Genomic DNA, 17,748 nt, shown 5'->3' with positions numbered 1-17,748 from the left:
TGATATATAACCATTAGGATAATTTAGAAAACACATCACCAGAACTTGGGCTGAAAAGGGAAGAAAGGGAACATCTTTGGAAGGTCCAAGTGGGAGTTTTCAAGTGAACACTATTCCAATATTTTGCGACAAACAGGAAGAAGTGAGGTCTGTTACACATCTTTCACAGCCTATATATAAACCAGCCTCAAGAATATTTACCTGAACAGATATATACAGGGTTGGGTTTTTTTTTTTTTAAATATTCTTAAAAAAGTAATATTTGATCTATGACACAATGAACGTCTCTACAGGGAAACTTACCATAGGCATAATAAAATATTCAAGAAGTCATAAAAGATAACACGAGAGCAGTGTTTGGCCTTGGTAAAACACATTTAGGATGACTGCAATGTATGGATAGAGCTTTGTTCAAGAAAGGAGTTGTGCATATTTAAAGGTACTTACAAAGCTGGTCTTCTCCTTTCCTTGACATGGGTTATGTTTCCTAAACCAGATGAGTAGAAAATCATGGACACCATGCATTGCTAAAGGAAGGCTATGCCAATCTGTTTTCTATGTCTGTGTTGCAATGATGGGATAGTCTCTTCTAACCCCTATGGCTCATAAGTGAAAAGAGATGTAGGTTTCAGCCTAGGAAGGGCAATTTCAAGGACTCCATGTTTAATGAATTCATAGGATTCAGCTCCCCTTCTTTGTCTGTCTGAACAGATTTTTTTAATATATTCTATATAGAACCGAAATGGTTTAAATCAGAACCGAAATGGTTTAAATTACTTCAGGTCTACAGCCATGCTAAAATGCTATTCTGTTGGTAAAGTTTAACATTTAAAGCAAAGATTACCAGTGTTAATCTGCATCCTTCTCATTTAAAATCCCTCTGGGTGCGTTGTGAAATGGGTGACTTTAAGCATCCGCGTTGGAAAATAATTACTTCACCACTACGTATCACTGCAGCTGCTTTCGTACAAACTCTGGGCAACAAGATCATCCCCAAAATAAACTGGGTCTTTCCAAAGCCTGAGGGGTGGCTCTGATGCAACAGCTGGTTACCTTTAGAGACAGTTCTCACCCACACCAAACCCACCTTTTCAAAGCGGCGCGTGGGATACAACCGCTCGTACGTGGTGACAACGATGCTCACCTGGTTTGCACCACTTTGCAAGCCATAGCTGCTCTTGTCTTGATTATTTCATGGTGTGGATATAGAAAGTTACAAAAATGCAACAAGAAAAAGTTTTGATACTTTCCAAATGTGCAAATGGATCTCTATTTTTATGGGAACTCAACTGAAATTTCTCAATGCCAGCTGTTGCATTCTAGTGTAATCCAGCTGGTTTTACACCAATCTCTTTGCTCGTAACTGGAAGATAATTGACTATAAACAAGGGTACTATAAATGGGAAGGAAAAAAAAATCACAATGAAAAATTGTTTCCCATGATGTCTGAAAAGAAATAGGCAAATTAAGGCTATGACTAGAAAATGAGTGAGTTTTCTATTAAAAATACCCTCTGTCATCGTAGCTATTATTTTACAAAGAACCAAGTGACTTCAGTGCTACTAAATATTTAATGAGAGAAACCACAATTTCTAGAAGTGTTGCTGCCTCCTAGGGGAATAACCACAACTAATTCTCTGCCCCTGAAGAGCAGATTTTTGCATATTGTGCCCAAGCTGACCACACTCAACAAGCTGCTGAAAGACTAATGCCTTTGCCTCAACAACATTTTTTTACAATCTCTGCCCCCCTCAAGTGTTTCCTGGCTTTTACCTGTTAATGGGCTTGGATATTTCACACCATATTTCTCAAATAAAATCACACAAATATGCATTAGAAGAGGGGGGACTCATAACATTGCCTTCAGTAGTACCAAGAGCAAAATTAAGCGCAGGAGAAAACGAGCTGACAGTTACTATTTCTGTTATGCCTCCTTCTGAAATCACATCCGTGAATCCTCCCAAAGCCATCCTGCAGAGAAAACTGATCAGTTCTCATTAAATCGCTCTCCTAGGTTTCTCTGGATTAAAAACTGCTCTCTGATGCTTAAGTTTCCCTCATCATCCAAAGGTGAATTTTAACGGCAGTCGTTGCTGCTGTAGTCTCTCTGTGTCAGGGTGGGGTAGTCAGCACAGCTAACAGGCAAGGTATATAGGAACGAAAACGGATGGCTTGAATAGAACAGAAAAGCTCCTCGGTATGGCAACTCAAAATCTGTTTTGTTCTACTAGGTTTCGTGGCTTATTCGGTATCTCAGCGGAGATATTATTCGCTTCCCAGCATTTTTCTCATAACCACAAATCATACCCCCAAATAAAAAATATCCCTTCAAAACCACTTCCTATTAGCAGAGCATACCTTATATTATAAAATTCGCAAGTAGACCAGTGTTGTACCATGAAGCCTATACAGGGGGGGGGGCGTTTTTTCTTTTTTTTTTTTTTTTTTTTTTTTTTTTTTCCCAGTGTAAAAATATACAACGCTACTGCTCCCTTGTTGCAGTGTAAAGGTCCAACCAGTACTTGCCTGCCAAAGGCTCTACTGCTATTGCCCTTTCATACTTCGCCAACCCAGACCACTGTGTTACCCCTCCTTATACCTGAAACCTCACAGCGTAACGTATTTTGCCTCCCATTTATAACAAACAATGAATCTTTAGCTGGTGTAATGAGATACTGTCCAAATAACCCACTGTCTTTCATAATTCTGTTGTAGCTGCTCCAGGGCCAGTCTTTGGATGTGATAGGGTCCTTTAAATTCTTCAGTACATTCATTTTCCCCGTTGACAGCTCTACAAAAAGCACATCCGTTTGCAAATGTGAAGCAGCATATATATAGTACTGATTGCCTTCAGTGAAAGAGGGTTGAAATGTCAGATCAGATACATGTATGTTTGTTTGTAAGTCATAAATCAACTTGATTTCCCCTCGGACAGTTAGAGTCTGGACTTTGATCCTGCCACTGTCTTCATCTGCACTGACCAAATAGCGTCCGTCCGGTGAGATATAAGGTGTGCCCGACACGTCGCTGTTGGGGCCGATGACGGCATCGGTAACGCTGTCAATAATGAGCTGTGGCAACGCAGCCACCCACCTATTCCTCCTACACTGGACAAAGAAGTAACCGCCCAGGTGGGTATAAGCCATGGTCTGTGGGATGCAGCTATAGTTTTTGAAGTTGATAGTCTTGATGTGGGTCACAGTTTCCAGGTCAATTTTGTGAACTGCGGATTTGGATTTGTTAAAGATGAAGCCAAACCTGAAATAGAAAAACGTGACACTGAAGTCATCTCTGGAGACACGGTGATATGCTTGAAAAAAGACAGAAGTCAGCAGAACTGGGAAACTCTATCCTGCTGGTTTCGGAAGCGTGTGCAGTAACCCTGTCTCTTCTCTGTAAGAAAGCGCTCTCGTTTTAGTGCTTCTGAAGTGTGCTAAAAGGAGGTGTATATTTCAGTTAAAATTAGCAACCTGATCCTGGAAGCTTGAATGTGTGTTTGGGTATTTGAATAACATCTTCAAGAGCTGAAGCCTTTTATTAGGAAGACTAATTTACAATAGGAATGATATCAAGGCTTGGGTGTTTTGTAGATGTTTTGTTCAAACATCTTGGATGTTTTGTTCAAACATCTTGGATGTTTTGTTCAACAGTTTTGTATTCAACCTGTTTCAGGCCTAGAGAGATGTAATTCAATATATATTCAAGACTTCTTCAATCTCAAAATAGAAACCTGTTCAAAATAAAGCATATTCCTGTTGGGTTGGGGCCAGAAAACAACTTTGAGTTATGTGTATAACCACTAAGTGAAGACCACGCCCAATCTCATGTCTTAGATTAACATCAGAGGGTAGCTGTGATGTGTGTTTGCTACCCGTGGTGGTTGGGGACCACTGCTGGAGCTGGCAAGGCTGAGGTGTAGAGTAGACTTTGTTAAGCACTGTCCTGCCAGTCCATGGAAGGTGTAAAACATTTCTCGAGGAACATAAGCAGCCAGGGTGCACTGAAGAAAAGGGGGTCTTTGTTTTCTGTCTCAAGAGAAGGCGGACAAGAGTGAGCAGAGAATAAATGTTCTATAAAAGATATATACTGCAGCTCATCTGACCTTTGCTGAAGACAAGAAAAGGTCAAGAATAGCCAAGAAAGGTTTCTGCTTAATTTGAGCGGGAGCCCATAGAAACAGCCTGTTTGTGTTCCCCTGGATTCACAGGTCACTGATACTGACTTACGAAAATGAATTTAACATTGAGTGTCTTTTCATCCATTCAATGCAGACGGAAGGAAATGAAGTGAGTGCTTAGTTTTGTATCTTTTCCCTGAAAGATGTAAAATTGCTTTGTGAAACGTGGAGGACAACGTGCTTGCGTGTGGATAATATATATTTTGCTTAAAACACTGGGTTTATTTCTTTATTCTTAATCCATCTGTCAATGAGACACTCCGCAATGATTTCACTTCTAAAGAACGAGCCAATGTAGTGTATGATGCCATGAAAATCACTGGGCTAAGCCTTTCATTTTCCCATTACACTCACATCCATTAGAGACTTCAGAAAGTATCTGCAGCGGAGCTTCGTAGCACACTGTGTGTGGGCAAATTGGATATGACACTTGTATTTCTCCTGGATGAATGCATTTTAAGTACACTTTAAAAAAATGCTTTCCCTTACAGCATTTTTTTTTTTTTTTCCCTAAGACTTCCTTAATACTTGGCCAAATGCCTGAAGAAGTTAAAAAATGGTTCTTATCATAAACTTTAATTTAAAAAAGTGGGTCAGAATGTGTTTTATGTGCACATAGCAGCCAAAGAGGCACAGTACTAGCGTGAAATCTGTGATCTGAAATCTCCAAGAAAACCCTTGCATTTAGGGAGTTTTTAATAGACAACAATCTACCCTGGGAACTAATAAAAACGGATACACTCTTAGATATCCATCTGAAATAACAGGCAGCTGAAATACATATGCAGGAATATTTGCATACAAATATTTTTTGGCTTGTGAAGAGATTGCTTAAATATTCACCTTCCTGGGAAAGGCTGGTAATGTCATTTATTGTTTCAGACTGGAGAATTTAGAACATGATTTCAGTAAGTCTCATTACACTGTGAGCAATTATTTTTCTGTGCTGAGGGTGAGAGAGAATGGACAAAGATCTGGCTCTGACCAAATGAAATGGGGAATTAGGCACAGCATTCTCTGCTTTGCACATGGGAAACTTGTAGACAATTATCTGCATTTAATATTTCTTATGGAAGATCATCTGTATACAGTCGATTAATCACACTGAAGCAAAAAGATGATAAAACAACAACAACAAAAAGTGTAATCGTTCCACCTTCTTGTGTTTGAACCCAGAACACACCTCATCTCAGGCTTTAACATTCAGCAGAGTCATCTACCTCCTGGCACTACTATTAGTCATAATGATATTTTGAAAGCAAACTGGAAAAATGAGGCAGGAAAAAATTAAGAATGGCAGCCATGAAGTATGTCTCATTGTTTGGTGTTTCAGGAAGCAGAAGTTATTTATTTTGGATCAGATTCAACACATCATCATTTAAGCGTGACCCCTCTGTCCTCCGTGCTCACTGCAGGGAACCCAAGATTAATGTAAGGAGTTCCATTATGATTTTTTGAGTGTTTTAACTTAGCTAAACAATACTGGGGAGAGAAGATGGTTAAACAGTTGTTATGTTATAACATGGTAAGAATACTATAAATTGCTGTGCAGTTATCATCAATTTTGATAATGTTAATGGGAGGCTTCCTGTGCCTGCTGGGAAACAGCCAGTGCTACTCCGAGTTATTAGTATGTTAGTTACACAATCTCATTAACCACCACATCACATTAACATTCAAAACTGATGGTTCAGAGAGGGTTGTTTTGGGTTTTTTTTAATATGCAGCACATACCGCTTTTCTGCTCAAACCACACACCTCACACAGAGATCCAATATTTGAACGAGTTGAAAACATGTAGATGAACCATGCTCTATGCTTCAGTTAGAATAAACTTTTACCCCTTCAGGCAATAAATCTTTGACCCAGGTTTTTATCCAGATCCATAAAGTAGTTTTGAGGAGAGAAGGCAGCTTTTTGGCCATCAAATCCCCAGCACAAGCAAGCCAGGGTGATACTTTGCTGCAAGGAGATATGGGTGACCAAGCTGAAGTTTGAATGCCTGTGCACGGTCTAAGAGAAATCCAGGTTTGTTTCTTTCAGTTTCATTGATCTGTTGAATAACTACAGGTAGTTTTCTCAATCATTTCTCCATTTCAGATGTGAAAACGGGGTTAAAAGTAGTTAGCTTGATCACAAATTCATTCATTAAAATTCATCAAGTGCTGTAAGACTATTAGCAGGACGCCCACTAGAAGAGAGCAGCATGGTCACTGTTGCTATTCATTAAGATCATTTCTTACCTAACGTGATTAATAATAAGATTTGTAGGTGGTATAAAAAAATCATCCACTCCTTCAAACGGCGTGCGGATAACATGCTGCTCCTCCCCTGCACTTGCCTCTGGTATTACCTACAATAAATATACACAAGGTTGAGTACAGGAAAAGCAGTGAGTAAGGCTGAAAGGTAAATATAGATTACACAGTCGTACATGGTACCGAGTGGCTTTTCCCAGGGATGTAGTAGACTCAAATTGATTAACGACTGCACAATATTATTTGGCGTAGCTGCCTTGAAAAAAGTATGTTAATAAATAGTACTTGAGGCCTGACATTGGTAAAGGTAAATACACAACTCTACTTTCCTAAGATGTTTATATCTTGAGAAGGAGCAGTCACGTAGGAGCTGAAGTAGTACGACAATACTAAGACCACAAGAATTTATTCCTCACTGTCTAAAATAAACATTTATTTCATGGTCATATTTATTAATCTCACTTAAATGCACAGTGATAATTTACCAGCTTGAAGGATCAAATGCTAACTCACAGCAGATAATTATCACTTTGAAGAACTGTTCATCCATGGATCACACCATATAAAATCCAGGGAAGAGGAGAGAAAAGCCCTTTGGTTGTCCCTCCCCATGCTGTCCTCCAGCACAGTGCTCATCTCCACAGCCACAGAAACTCAGCTCCTCCACCGTTCCAGGAAAGGACAGGTAGAAGTTTTCAATAATTAAAATGTTAAATACTCAAATTATTTTCTCGGTTCAAGATGACTTGAGTCCATTCATTAGGAACTTCTGCTGCTCTACGTGCAACAGGAGTTGCTTTGAATTTATAGCTACATAATTCATTAAGGAAATGCTAAATCCCTACAAGGTTTAGTTCAGACAGCTGTTCTGGTTGTGCCATTTAGATTTCTTCCAATTAGACTGCTCAAGAAAGACGTCCACTCTTGCACAGTGCTTTCACGAGGCCAAGACGTTCACTTCCCAGAAGCCAGTAATGGCTAAACCACAACATCCCATTAGTCAGCTGCCTGGGCTATTTGATAAATCCCAGACTTCCAAAGAACAAGTGGAAATTTAGATCAACCTCTGCAGCAGCATCTTTGCTAAAAAAGATATTTTATTGCATGTCTGCAACTAACCACTGCAGGTCTTGCAGCACAAACTTTGCCAAATTAGTCACTGCCCACCTTTTGGGAAAGAAGGTCAGAAAAAAGAACAGATCTGCTGATGCTGATGCTAATCTCCTTCTCTACATGTGTAACTGCACTTCATAAAGATAACAGAAAGGACTATCTGAGAGCTGGAGCCTCATAACAAGTTTCCAACTGTGCAGATGGTGTGTTCTTCTTAATAATCACATGCTTGTGCCATCTCTCCTTTAATTACAGAAACCTCTCACAGCTGGATGGAAGCAATTAAGTCAGAAAGGGTAAAGAGAGCCCATTTTGTCTCCTGATGCCCTGTACAGGAAACTGCTCGTCCCCAGGTGAGACAAGCTGGTGGCACTGCCTCAGAAACCTTCATTTATTTGCCCTCCATTCCATTTCTGGTGTATTTTCTTGAAAATGCCCATATTGCATTGCTGGTCCACTCCTTATTTTTGAAAGTCTGCAGGTTGGAGCCATTATCTCAGATGGAGCATGTGACTGGTGGGGATGGCTCGTCCCATCTTCAGGGGTACCATCTCCAGCAAAGACTTGGGCAGCCTCATGACTAATGTAGACTCCAGATTTGTAGGTTTTTAGGTCAGAAAGCACAGCCATCCTTCTTCTCTGCCTGTTGGGGAATGCTTTGATGTAAACTTAGAAGCAAACATTTCTGGTAGAAGGACTATTCACATGACACATATGTTTCCGGAAAGGTTGGGCAGCAAGTGTCAGAAAAAAAACTATCAGAGAAGCATCAAATCTACTCTGGTATCAAACTACTGCTCTGGTGTCAACTCTGTCATAGGACATACAGCAGCAGTAAAATGCCCAATTAGATGCCTGCACTTAAGTGTTTCTGTACCATCAACTGAAGAGTGAATCCTTCAGGGCAATCCAGAAACAGAAGCTAATTTAGTTGTCCAAACCTACGTGCATTACTGTGCCCCAGAGAGCCCAATATCACTGTGGGTCTGATGGTGCTGAGCATGGAGCAGCTCCAGGGAGCTCACTGGCACCGCTCCAGTGGATCCACTGACACCCAATAACAGGATTTGTCCCTGAGGTTTTACTTTTGCTGTTTATGTTTTCATGCCCTAGAGACCTTTTATGCATTTTACTGTGAAAGGAACAATTCTACCACATTATGCTCCATCATCAACCAAAAGGAGGACGAAGGCTTGTGACAGACAAGTGACAACATGAGTTTAAAGAAAATAAGCAGCAATTCAGTGCACTGTCAGAAAACCTGGACTTTTATGTGGAAGGTAAGAGGTAAATGCCTTTACCAAACTGGAGAACAGGGTGCTTTTGCTCAATGCACAACAAGGTGGACAGGCTAGTCACCCTGAGAGAGGATGGAATCTTGAGGCACTGTACAATTCATTCACCTTTTGGCAAACAATGATAGAAGCAGAGGAAATGGCAGGAAGATGTGGCAGGGGAGGGTGAGGTTGGCCATGAGGAAAAGGTTCTTGAGGCAGAGGGTGGTGGAGCCCTGGAACAGGCTCCCCAGGGAGGTGCTCATGGCACCAAGCCTGACAAGATTCCAGCAGCATTTGGCCAAGGCCCTCAGGGACATGGTGTGAATGTTGGGATTGTCCTGTGCAGGGACAGGAGTTGGACTCCATCATCCTGGTGGGTCACTTCCAACTCACAACATTCTGTGATTCTATGACCTTTTAATGTTTCTTTTTACACACAATGCCCCCAAACTCCCCAGACAGAAGAGTTTGCAGGTCATCACAATATCTGAGAAGGGTGCACTGCAGCTCTGCAGTGAACACACACTTAGTCCCTAGCTTAAACTCATCCTTGAACGCATTGCTCAGCCAATAAAACACTACCAGTAGCCTAGAGAGTCACAGATTTCTATGCAGAAAGTGTGTTCTTTGTGGTTTCTTGGAACCCACTGCTTTTAGACCTCAATCAAGTTAAAATGAAGCTGCTCTCACGCAGGCTGCACAAATGACTTGGAGCATCGCAGGCTCGTGCTGCTCGCAGTCAGCTGCCAGCCCTTGCTCTATGACTTTACGGCACTTGGCTCTGTCATCAACCTTAAAACAAAACAGACCTTGGCAACAAAGCAGCCCTGCTGCCAGCCTAGGGCACAGTCATTGCTCAAAAACAAATTAAACAGCAGGAAAAATATGTGAGGATGGACGGAGGAGGGATGAATAAAACACACTAGCTATGCAAATGAAACAGCAGCTTTTACATCCAGACTGTTAAATGCTGTTAATTACCTGCAACCAACCAGCCACCAGCTTGCTAACTGATGGTGCCAAGTCAAGGAAGGGCAAAGGCTCAGGTGCATAAGGACTTACCTGTAGTGTTGGTGAGGACTTCTGCATGTCACCCCAGCTAAGCACCCACACTTGGTCGTGGGACTTGTCATAATGTAATTTGGTCGGTAAAGGGTCAACATCCAAGGACTTAAAAAAACAACAACACAACAAACAACAAACAAATCCAGAGATAGGTATTTACATAGTGACCCAAACACACGTGACAAATATTGTCTTAGTTTACTGCAGGCATTCCCACGTGCCACTGTTACACCCATTTCTGCAGCTTTGCACAATTACCTTCCAATCAATTATGGGATCAGCAGCAGCACCAGCAGTAGAAAAAAAATCTGGCTGCTCAGTGCCGTTTTCCAGCGATATCGCTCCATCTTACACTGTTCCTTAGAGCCAGTAGATCAGGGGCCAATTTCTGCTTGAATTATACCCACACCAGTTCATTCTTCCCAACCTGCTTATAATCAAGGTCAGGCAGCGGCTCAGTAAGCCTAAGCCAGAAATTCATTCGAGCATTATTTAACCAGGCTAGCTGCAAGCCTGGCTGCAGATACAGCCCCAAGATGATGAGAAACAGCCTGTAAAGGAGTTTTTCCCTGCCAGTGAGGTTACAGTGTGACCCCATGGGAGAAAACAACACAGGCCCAACTTTTTAGCGATGTCAGCAGATCCACTGGGCCAAGATCTACTTTTTTTTTTTGTCCCATATCAAAGTCTTTTGCCATCACTGAATAAAGCATTCCCCTTGTAAGTACCTGCACGGCTTTCTGAGTCTGGATATCAATTATCATTACTCTGTTCTGCTTAGGCTGTGTCACATAAATGTACTTGTCTCTGACATTGACTGCTGAAGCCCAGAGGCAGGACTGAGTGCCTTCACCTTCCGCTCTAGGACAGATCTCTTCCTGAGGAGAAAAAAAAAAGAAAAGAAAAGGAGAAAAGGTTTAATTTCTGCAAGTTCAGGGTGTGGAGCAGCAAGAAGCTTAGCCTTGAAAAGCACAGAAAAGAAGTCCATTAGTATGATTTTTTTTTTCCCCTTTCTATCCTGGAAAACATGAAATAATTATTTTTATCAGGTAGCACACTGCAGCCTGGCTCTACCCAGTGACATTAAACAGCTGGACCTCCTGCAAACTCACATTGAATTTAAATAACCACACAGTCTATGGATCTATCTTTTGAAGTACTCTGTGGTTCATCAAGACTTGCAGTGCTGTCAGCATTGATTAGCAATGGAACACTCACTCTGTGTTTTGAAAAAAAAAAAAAAAAAGAGATTCGCATTAACTGAATCACAGCTTTATATTTTTCATAAAGTCTTTATTTTCAGTTCAGGAGAGTGTGCTCTAAGATGCCTGTACTCAGCAGCAAAACAAGTAGGGTCCTACAGTCTATTGTTCCAACACAGAGACTTCCCCTGTCCCAAAGGAACCTAATTCTCTTGCTTTGGACCAAATCCTGTTCACAACTGCCTGATGTCATATTTTGTCTCTGATCCTCCACTCATTAAGTCCTGTGCAAGACTGGTATTAGCTTTAGTGGGAGCTCACTGGTACTCTGTGTTTGAAGAGTCACACATGATCTCACCAACAAGCTTCTGCACGTTGGCTACTCTTCATCGATTCTCCTTCTGTCGAGTTGCTTTATGTGAAAGAGCATTTGTGTGGGATGAGGCTGCGGTGTGGAAACGAGTGTAAAACTAAATGAACACATATATATATTTCAGTGAGAGCAACTGTTGGTTTTAAATCTTGTCAATACAACAGCCAGGTTGCTTTAAATAATGGCACAACCTCCCTAAGGGGAAAGCAATTAGAGAAGCAGAGTTTGTAGGGGGGAAAGAGGCAGCTCAAGTGAAAGCCATGCCAACACCAGCCCTGTATCAGAGTGATGGTTATGGATAAAAAGATTTCACCTCTAAGCAGCCCAGCTCTGTTGGTTCAGCACCTCGGTGGAAAGGTGCTGAAAGGTGTAAGGGTTCATAGAATGTATTGGGTTGGAAGGGACCTTCAAAGGTCATCTAGTCTAACCTCCCTGCAGTAAGCAGGGACATCTTTACTAGAGCAGGTTGCTCAAAGACCCATCAAGCCTGACCTTGAATAACTCCAGGGATGGGGCCTCCCTCCATCACCTCTCTGGGCAACCTGTTCCATCAGCCTCATATTGAAGAACTTTGTCCTAATACCCAGCCTAAATCTGCCTTTTTCTAGTTTAAAACCATTACACCTCATCCTATTGCTACAAGAAGAAGATAAAAGACTCACTAGCTTGCTGCATTTTCCTTTCTGGTCCTCCAGCCAGGCTGGGGATCTATGCTACCGCAAGAGAAAACATGCTACAAAAGCCAGCCTTGGGCTTCCAGCAGCTGTTCACACACATGTCAGCCTCCAAACTGCCTTCCTCATCCTTGGCTGTGCATGAGGGCTTGGGCTCTCACAACACAGCATCCACCCAAACCAACAGGAGCCGAGAAAGGTCATCGGCCTTTCTGCTACAGTGCTCAGCTGTGGCTGCTCTATCTGCTTTTGTGCCCTCTAATAGCAGATGAAAAAACCTTTGTTGTAGAAACCCGCCTATCATTGCAGGCTGGTGTCACTGCCTGTGTGGCAAACACTCAAGATATTAAAAGGGAAAAGAGAGGGGGGAAAAAAAAAAGTCAATGCTCCCTATACCAAGGCAAAAGGCCCTATGATATCCGTAGGAAACCCTTCGTGGTCTCTCTGAAAGGCAGCCAAGTAATGACGTTAAAAATCCCTTTTATGCCCACCATTGTGCTGACATTATTTCCTCAAGTGTCCTCTCTCCTTTGTTCTTTTCAAGCTGTTTCTCCAGAACCACCTCTTCAATATTTACAGTTTCTTTGGAAAAGAAACACAAGATTTCTGTCTCTGAGTAGCTGTGTAGCTTAATATTAAACCAATGCTAAGGACCAAACTTGGGGTGAGCATCAGTCTGGATTTCAAGTAAAGAATATTAAAATATTTCAGTGGGGAAAAAAAAACCAAACCCAAACTACAAAAACCAATACCAACCACAAATTTACTGAGATTTAAAAAAATCCTCAATACAGACTCATGAGAAGATTGTGACCCATGGCAGCAGAGCCTGACCCAGCCTGCAGGGATCATGATAGTGATTCTCCCCTTTTATTCAGCCCAAAATTGAAAGCCCTTGTCTTCAGAAAGGAGCCACATTCTCAGCTTTCCCTGTAAACTGAGCCTTTAAAAAAAAACCCAAATAAAGCAGGGCCTGACAAAGCATTTCTGGATGTATTTCAGCACGTGTATTTTATGAGATTTGATAGTTTCATAAACATATACATGGTGTGTGTTACCACCCATGAGTACAAGACACAGGTCACCAAAAACATTGGCCTCCCAGGGCCTCCAGGCTCATGTCATCCCACTTGTCATGTTGAGCTCCACTGCGTACGAGCCAATTCTTGACGTTCACTGACACCTGAACTAATTTTCCTTGTGATTTCCTAAAGCAAGGGTTAGGTAAACTCAGTGCTGGCAGAAAATGCCAGACAGCAAACAAGGATGGGGTGAATCTTTGGTTCAGTTGAAAAGATGCAGAGGACCAGCATGGCACAACCATCCTCCGTGCATCCTTATTCACCTGTGGTTTAACCTGGGAAATGATTTCTAAAGAGCAGAAAGTAGCCCGCTCCTTTAGCCATCAGTAAAAAGGGCCAGTCAGCACTAGGGAGTGATGTGTGCATCTCCTTGCTATTGACTTCTGTCCTTTCAGTACAGCCCAGTGACAACTTTTGGGTGTGGAGATGTAAATAGGTCAAACAGGACAAGTGAAAAATCTTTGCCTACATTTTGTCATGGTAACTGTAGTCAAATTCTCTGCAGCAGGTCAGTAATCCTCCATGGCAATCTTATAACATACATGGTTCCCTTAATTTCCAAGAGGAGAAGATGATATACCCCAGGGATGCCACATGAAGCCCATCAAGTTCCAACATCACCGTGTCAAATGGGTTCTTTAGCAATAACAACCTTGGAAGAGATTAAGAGAAAGTTTCCCTGCTGTCGCTGCTGGGTTTAGGACTTACATAACTTGTGAAAATCCTCTCTTCGGGCCTGATGTGTCTCCGGATTTCACATTCGTTTGGCTGAAGGACTGTGATCCCATCATCAGAAAAGACATAGAACATATTCCCAACACTCAGGCCTTGAAGGAGGATAAAGCAAAAGGAGTAGGATTTTTTTTTTTTTTTTATGTATTCACAGTTCTTAGGACTTTTAAAAAAACCCTCTCCCTCCTCCCCCAACAAATAAAATCTGCCTTACATAAAAATTGGTAATTTGGATGCAGTTGGTGCATTCACAAAATCAAAATTTCATGTCACAACAAGGGCTTCAAGGAGTGAAGAGGTACAGACACATTCAAAAATGCATTGCCTTGGTGGCGGCTGTTGTCCACAAATAACTGCGTTCAGGTCTTGTTCATAGGTACCAAAGGGGGTTTTGATCAAAAGAAGCCCCTGTGTTACACCGTAGCTCCCTCAGATGATGACTTAAGGTTTTTTATATTTTCATTATAAATAGCTTGAGAATAATTTAAGGACTTGAGAAGCTTTAGTTAAAATTAATCTGAAGGTTGTCCCGCTACAGTTAACTCGATTTCTTGTCACCGCGATGCAAAATCAACGTGCTTAACATCTGTTCCGTGAATGAAAATATATTCTCTATTTTCTTAAACTAACTATAGCCACCAAAACAAATACATTTTTGAAATCTTACAAACTGTAATTCACAAATGTGGAGTCGTTCAGCATCGCAATAGCACTCATTTATCCAACTGGGGCATTCCAGGAGATTTGGAAAATTGGCTGTCATTGCTTTGCTGTTAGGAGATCGTATTTTCTCATTTCTGTCATGCAGAAATGCCTTAAAACATTTAGTTGTTCTTCAGCTACATGCAATTGCAGTAACGAGCATCTTTAAGAAATGTTTGGGATCTTTTCAAACAATCTAGTTAGAAAGATCCAAGAGTCATTTCATCTTTTTCAAACCCCCACCAGTAAGTCTTTGCAATGACCACTGTCGCCCCCAGTAATGTTGATAGTGTACTTATCTGCCAACGATATGGTGATGTGATAATTTGTGATTAATTACATTTTACCCATGGAGAAATAAGGTTCTACAGATCTGAACAACGTTCAGTGTTACGATTCCCTCGGCTGGTCCTGTGTTGGCAGCTGTAAACGCTGCTCACATCTACAGAGTTCCTCACATCTCTCAAGTGTTTGCAGGATCGAGGTCTAAATCATCACAGGAAAACTTCATGGTAAAAACGTGTAATTTGGATAAACACATTTTTGTAAAATTTCATAAAATACATAGTATTTAGTAAGACTAGGAGGGTTTGGGTTTTTTTTTTTTGAGCTAAACCCCCTTCTTTTTGTGCCAAATAAGTAGCTACGGAGTACAATGCCTCAGCAAGTGGTGATGGCTCTACTGACAATGTTGAAGTTGAGTCTCTCTAAACCACACCACAGAAATGCCCCAGCAAGGGCATCAGGTGGGTACACACACCATGTGACACCACCGTGTGGGATCATGCACGTAGAAAAAAAGCTACTGAACTTCCATCGAGAACTAAGTTACCCTTATGGACTAAGGGTTAATTCGTTAAGAGAATATTGTTAAAATATTTCATTTGGGCTCTTTGGACCAAACTCTGCGCTCACAGCATGCACACAACTCCCACCTGCTTCAGTGGGATTTGAGTGAATACATCAGAGGGCAGAATGTGACCCTGGCTGGAATGAGTGCACGTATTTTCATGAGTAAAGGATTTTAATCCTACAAAGTGGAAACAGGCAGGCAACGAATTATGACCATTGTGAAGATGCTTATTATTATTTTCATGCAGGATAGTAGCGTGATTTTGTCTGATGATCCTATTACAATGAGTGTGTATTCCCAAACTAAGGTCTTAATTAGTCACCCAAATACTTTGATAATAATTTTATCCCAGTAGGTTTAGAGTTAGTGACTTGGTAAGTCCCACCACTTATTTTACAGTGAAATGAGTGCAAGTTTTTCTGCTGACTAGTTAAAAAATGATATAAATTACTAATAGCATTCAGGTATTCTCTTTTAAAAGTTTAACAATTTAAATTAAGATACTTTTTTTCAGAGAGTAATCTTCACACTGATTTTTATACAAAGCAAGATTTTAATAGACAAACTAGGTGTTTTATTGTAACTTCAGAAGTATTTGTCATCTTGATTGGGGTACATCTCTAACGATCTCATGGACATCAGTAAAACAGACTCTGCTCTTGATTACACTGCTACAACTCCTCAGACCGGGGAATTTTTTCAGTACAGAGATGGGAAATGGAAAATTTTGCTCAGTTGTGTTATTTATATTAGTGAGACAGGTATTAGATTGGGAATTAGGGGACTAACGAGGAGGGTTTTTCTTTTTTTCCCTTTATTGGAAGACATTGCAGGTTGGATGACAAAACTAGTTCAAAAATTAAAGGTGTTATAAAAAGGGAACACACCTCATCTGTGTAACAGAAAACCTAATGTAACCAAAACCCCATTAAGAATGGGGAGGGTCTCCTAAACATGACAGCTCTTATTTGAACCATTCCAGATGAAGTTGGCTCTAATATCTTTATTCTTTTAAATCTTCAGGAGGACACCTGATGACTACAAGAGTTTTCTTTATTTGAAGAGTACAATCTCCATCTGAGTGTACATTTGTATTTCCCTCCTTTGAGATCAAAGGGCAAATTTGCCACTGTGGAACTCTCTCCTCTGATCTGACACTTCAATAATTTTCCTCAATTTAATCTAAATGCTTGGAAGAATTTTAGAACTTAAATTTGATAATAAAAAGGCTTTCAGCTTTTTAAGTGCATACATTCATACAACTGAAAATTGCCTGCTGGCACGATATGCTCTCTTCATCCACGTATAAAGAAAGCAACACTCACTGCAAAAATGAACACTGGCATAAAAACAAATCTCTACCTTACATTTGGGCTACTTGTAATTTTCTCTGTACAAAATTAAAAACTAGCTTGTACCTTGAGCAAATATTGCATGTGCTTCTAGTTCCATGTTTAACTGGCTGGTCATTCTATGTGCACTCATTTCTTGAGGTTTTACTTGCACGTGGTCTGTGAAAGGTTTTGAGAACACGCTGATAGACTGACTCTTAAAATGACCAATTACTTGTGTGAGAACTTTGACTTGCAGCAAAAGCTTGTTCTAGGCAATATTCTCTCTAGGCATTTTCCCAATAGCTTCAGTTACTACTGACCTTGTGGGCATGAGGATGAGATTATTTTAAAGGAGCTCAAGTCCACCCATCAATTTGTTAATATTGCTACTTACACCTAAGTTTTCTTTTTCATGGAATTGAAAGAATACATATAAAATGGAAAAAGCAAACCACCACTCCTCTCTTCCCTCTTTCTCCGTGCCAAGATTTCACATGCTAAAGTACGTTGGATGGATTCTTTGTCTAAAATGAACGTGCTGATCAAATACTATAGAACAACACAGGCAGGGGAATAAACCTGCTCTAAAGATACTGGATTGTTTAAGAATATGGATAGTAAATCTGCTCCTACTGCCCATGCTTTCCCTGTACGTTGCTCATACTTTTATTTAAAATGTGCAGTAAGTCCATATTGCTTAACAGAATTATAACAAGACTTCCTGCAACCAACTTCTTAGTTGTTGTTTAAATATTATTATACTTCTACATCTGGTAGGGTTGTTCAACTACTTTCTTTAAAAAGGAGCATAAGGGATGCAGTGTATCAACAGCCATGCAGCATCTTGCAGATAGATGATGCACCCTGGACTGATCAGATGCACCAGAGATTTCACTTCTAAGCAGA

General features: G+C 40.8%; 1 protein-coding gene across 1 annotated transcript in view; it reads right to left on the bottom strand.

Moving 5' to 3' along the window:
- Positions 1-2,452: 2,452 nt before the first annotated feature.
- The window catches only part of FSTL4 (follistatin like 4), a 29,355-nt gene continuing 14,059 nt past the window's right edge, over positions 2,453-17,748 (bottom strand). Inside the window, exons 6-10 of the mRNA XM_010173938.2 lie at positions 13,930-14,048; positions 10,619-10,768; positions 9,888-9,995; positions 6,421-6,530; positions 2,453-3,258 (exon numbers count right to left, since the gene is read on the bottom strand). Of these exons, the coding sequence (XP_010172240.2) occupies positions 2,556-3,258; positions 6,421-6,530; positions 9,888-9,995; positions 10,619-10,768; positions 13,930-14,048 (1,190 nt within the window). The 3' untranslated portion in view covers positions 2,453-2,555. The remainder of the gene's footprint in view (positions 3,259-6,420; positions 6,531-9,887; positions 9,996-10,618; positions 10,769-13,929; positions 14,049-17,748) is intronic.

Source organism: Antrostomus carolinensis, unplaced genomic scaffold, assembly GCF_000700745.2.
Source record: "Antrostomus carolinensis isolate BGI_N321 unplaced genomic scaffold, ASM70074v2 scaffold9678, whole genome shotgun sequence".
NCBI lineage: Eukaryota > Metazoa > Chordata > Aves > Caprimulgiformes > Caprimulgidae > Antrostomus > Antrostomus carolinensis.
Note: the sequence above shows the minus strand (reverse complement) of the source record. Positions and strands in the feature narration are given on the sequence as shown.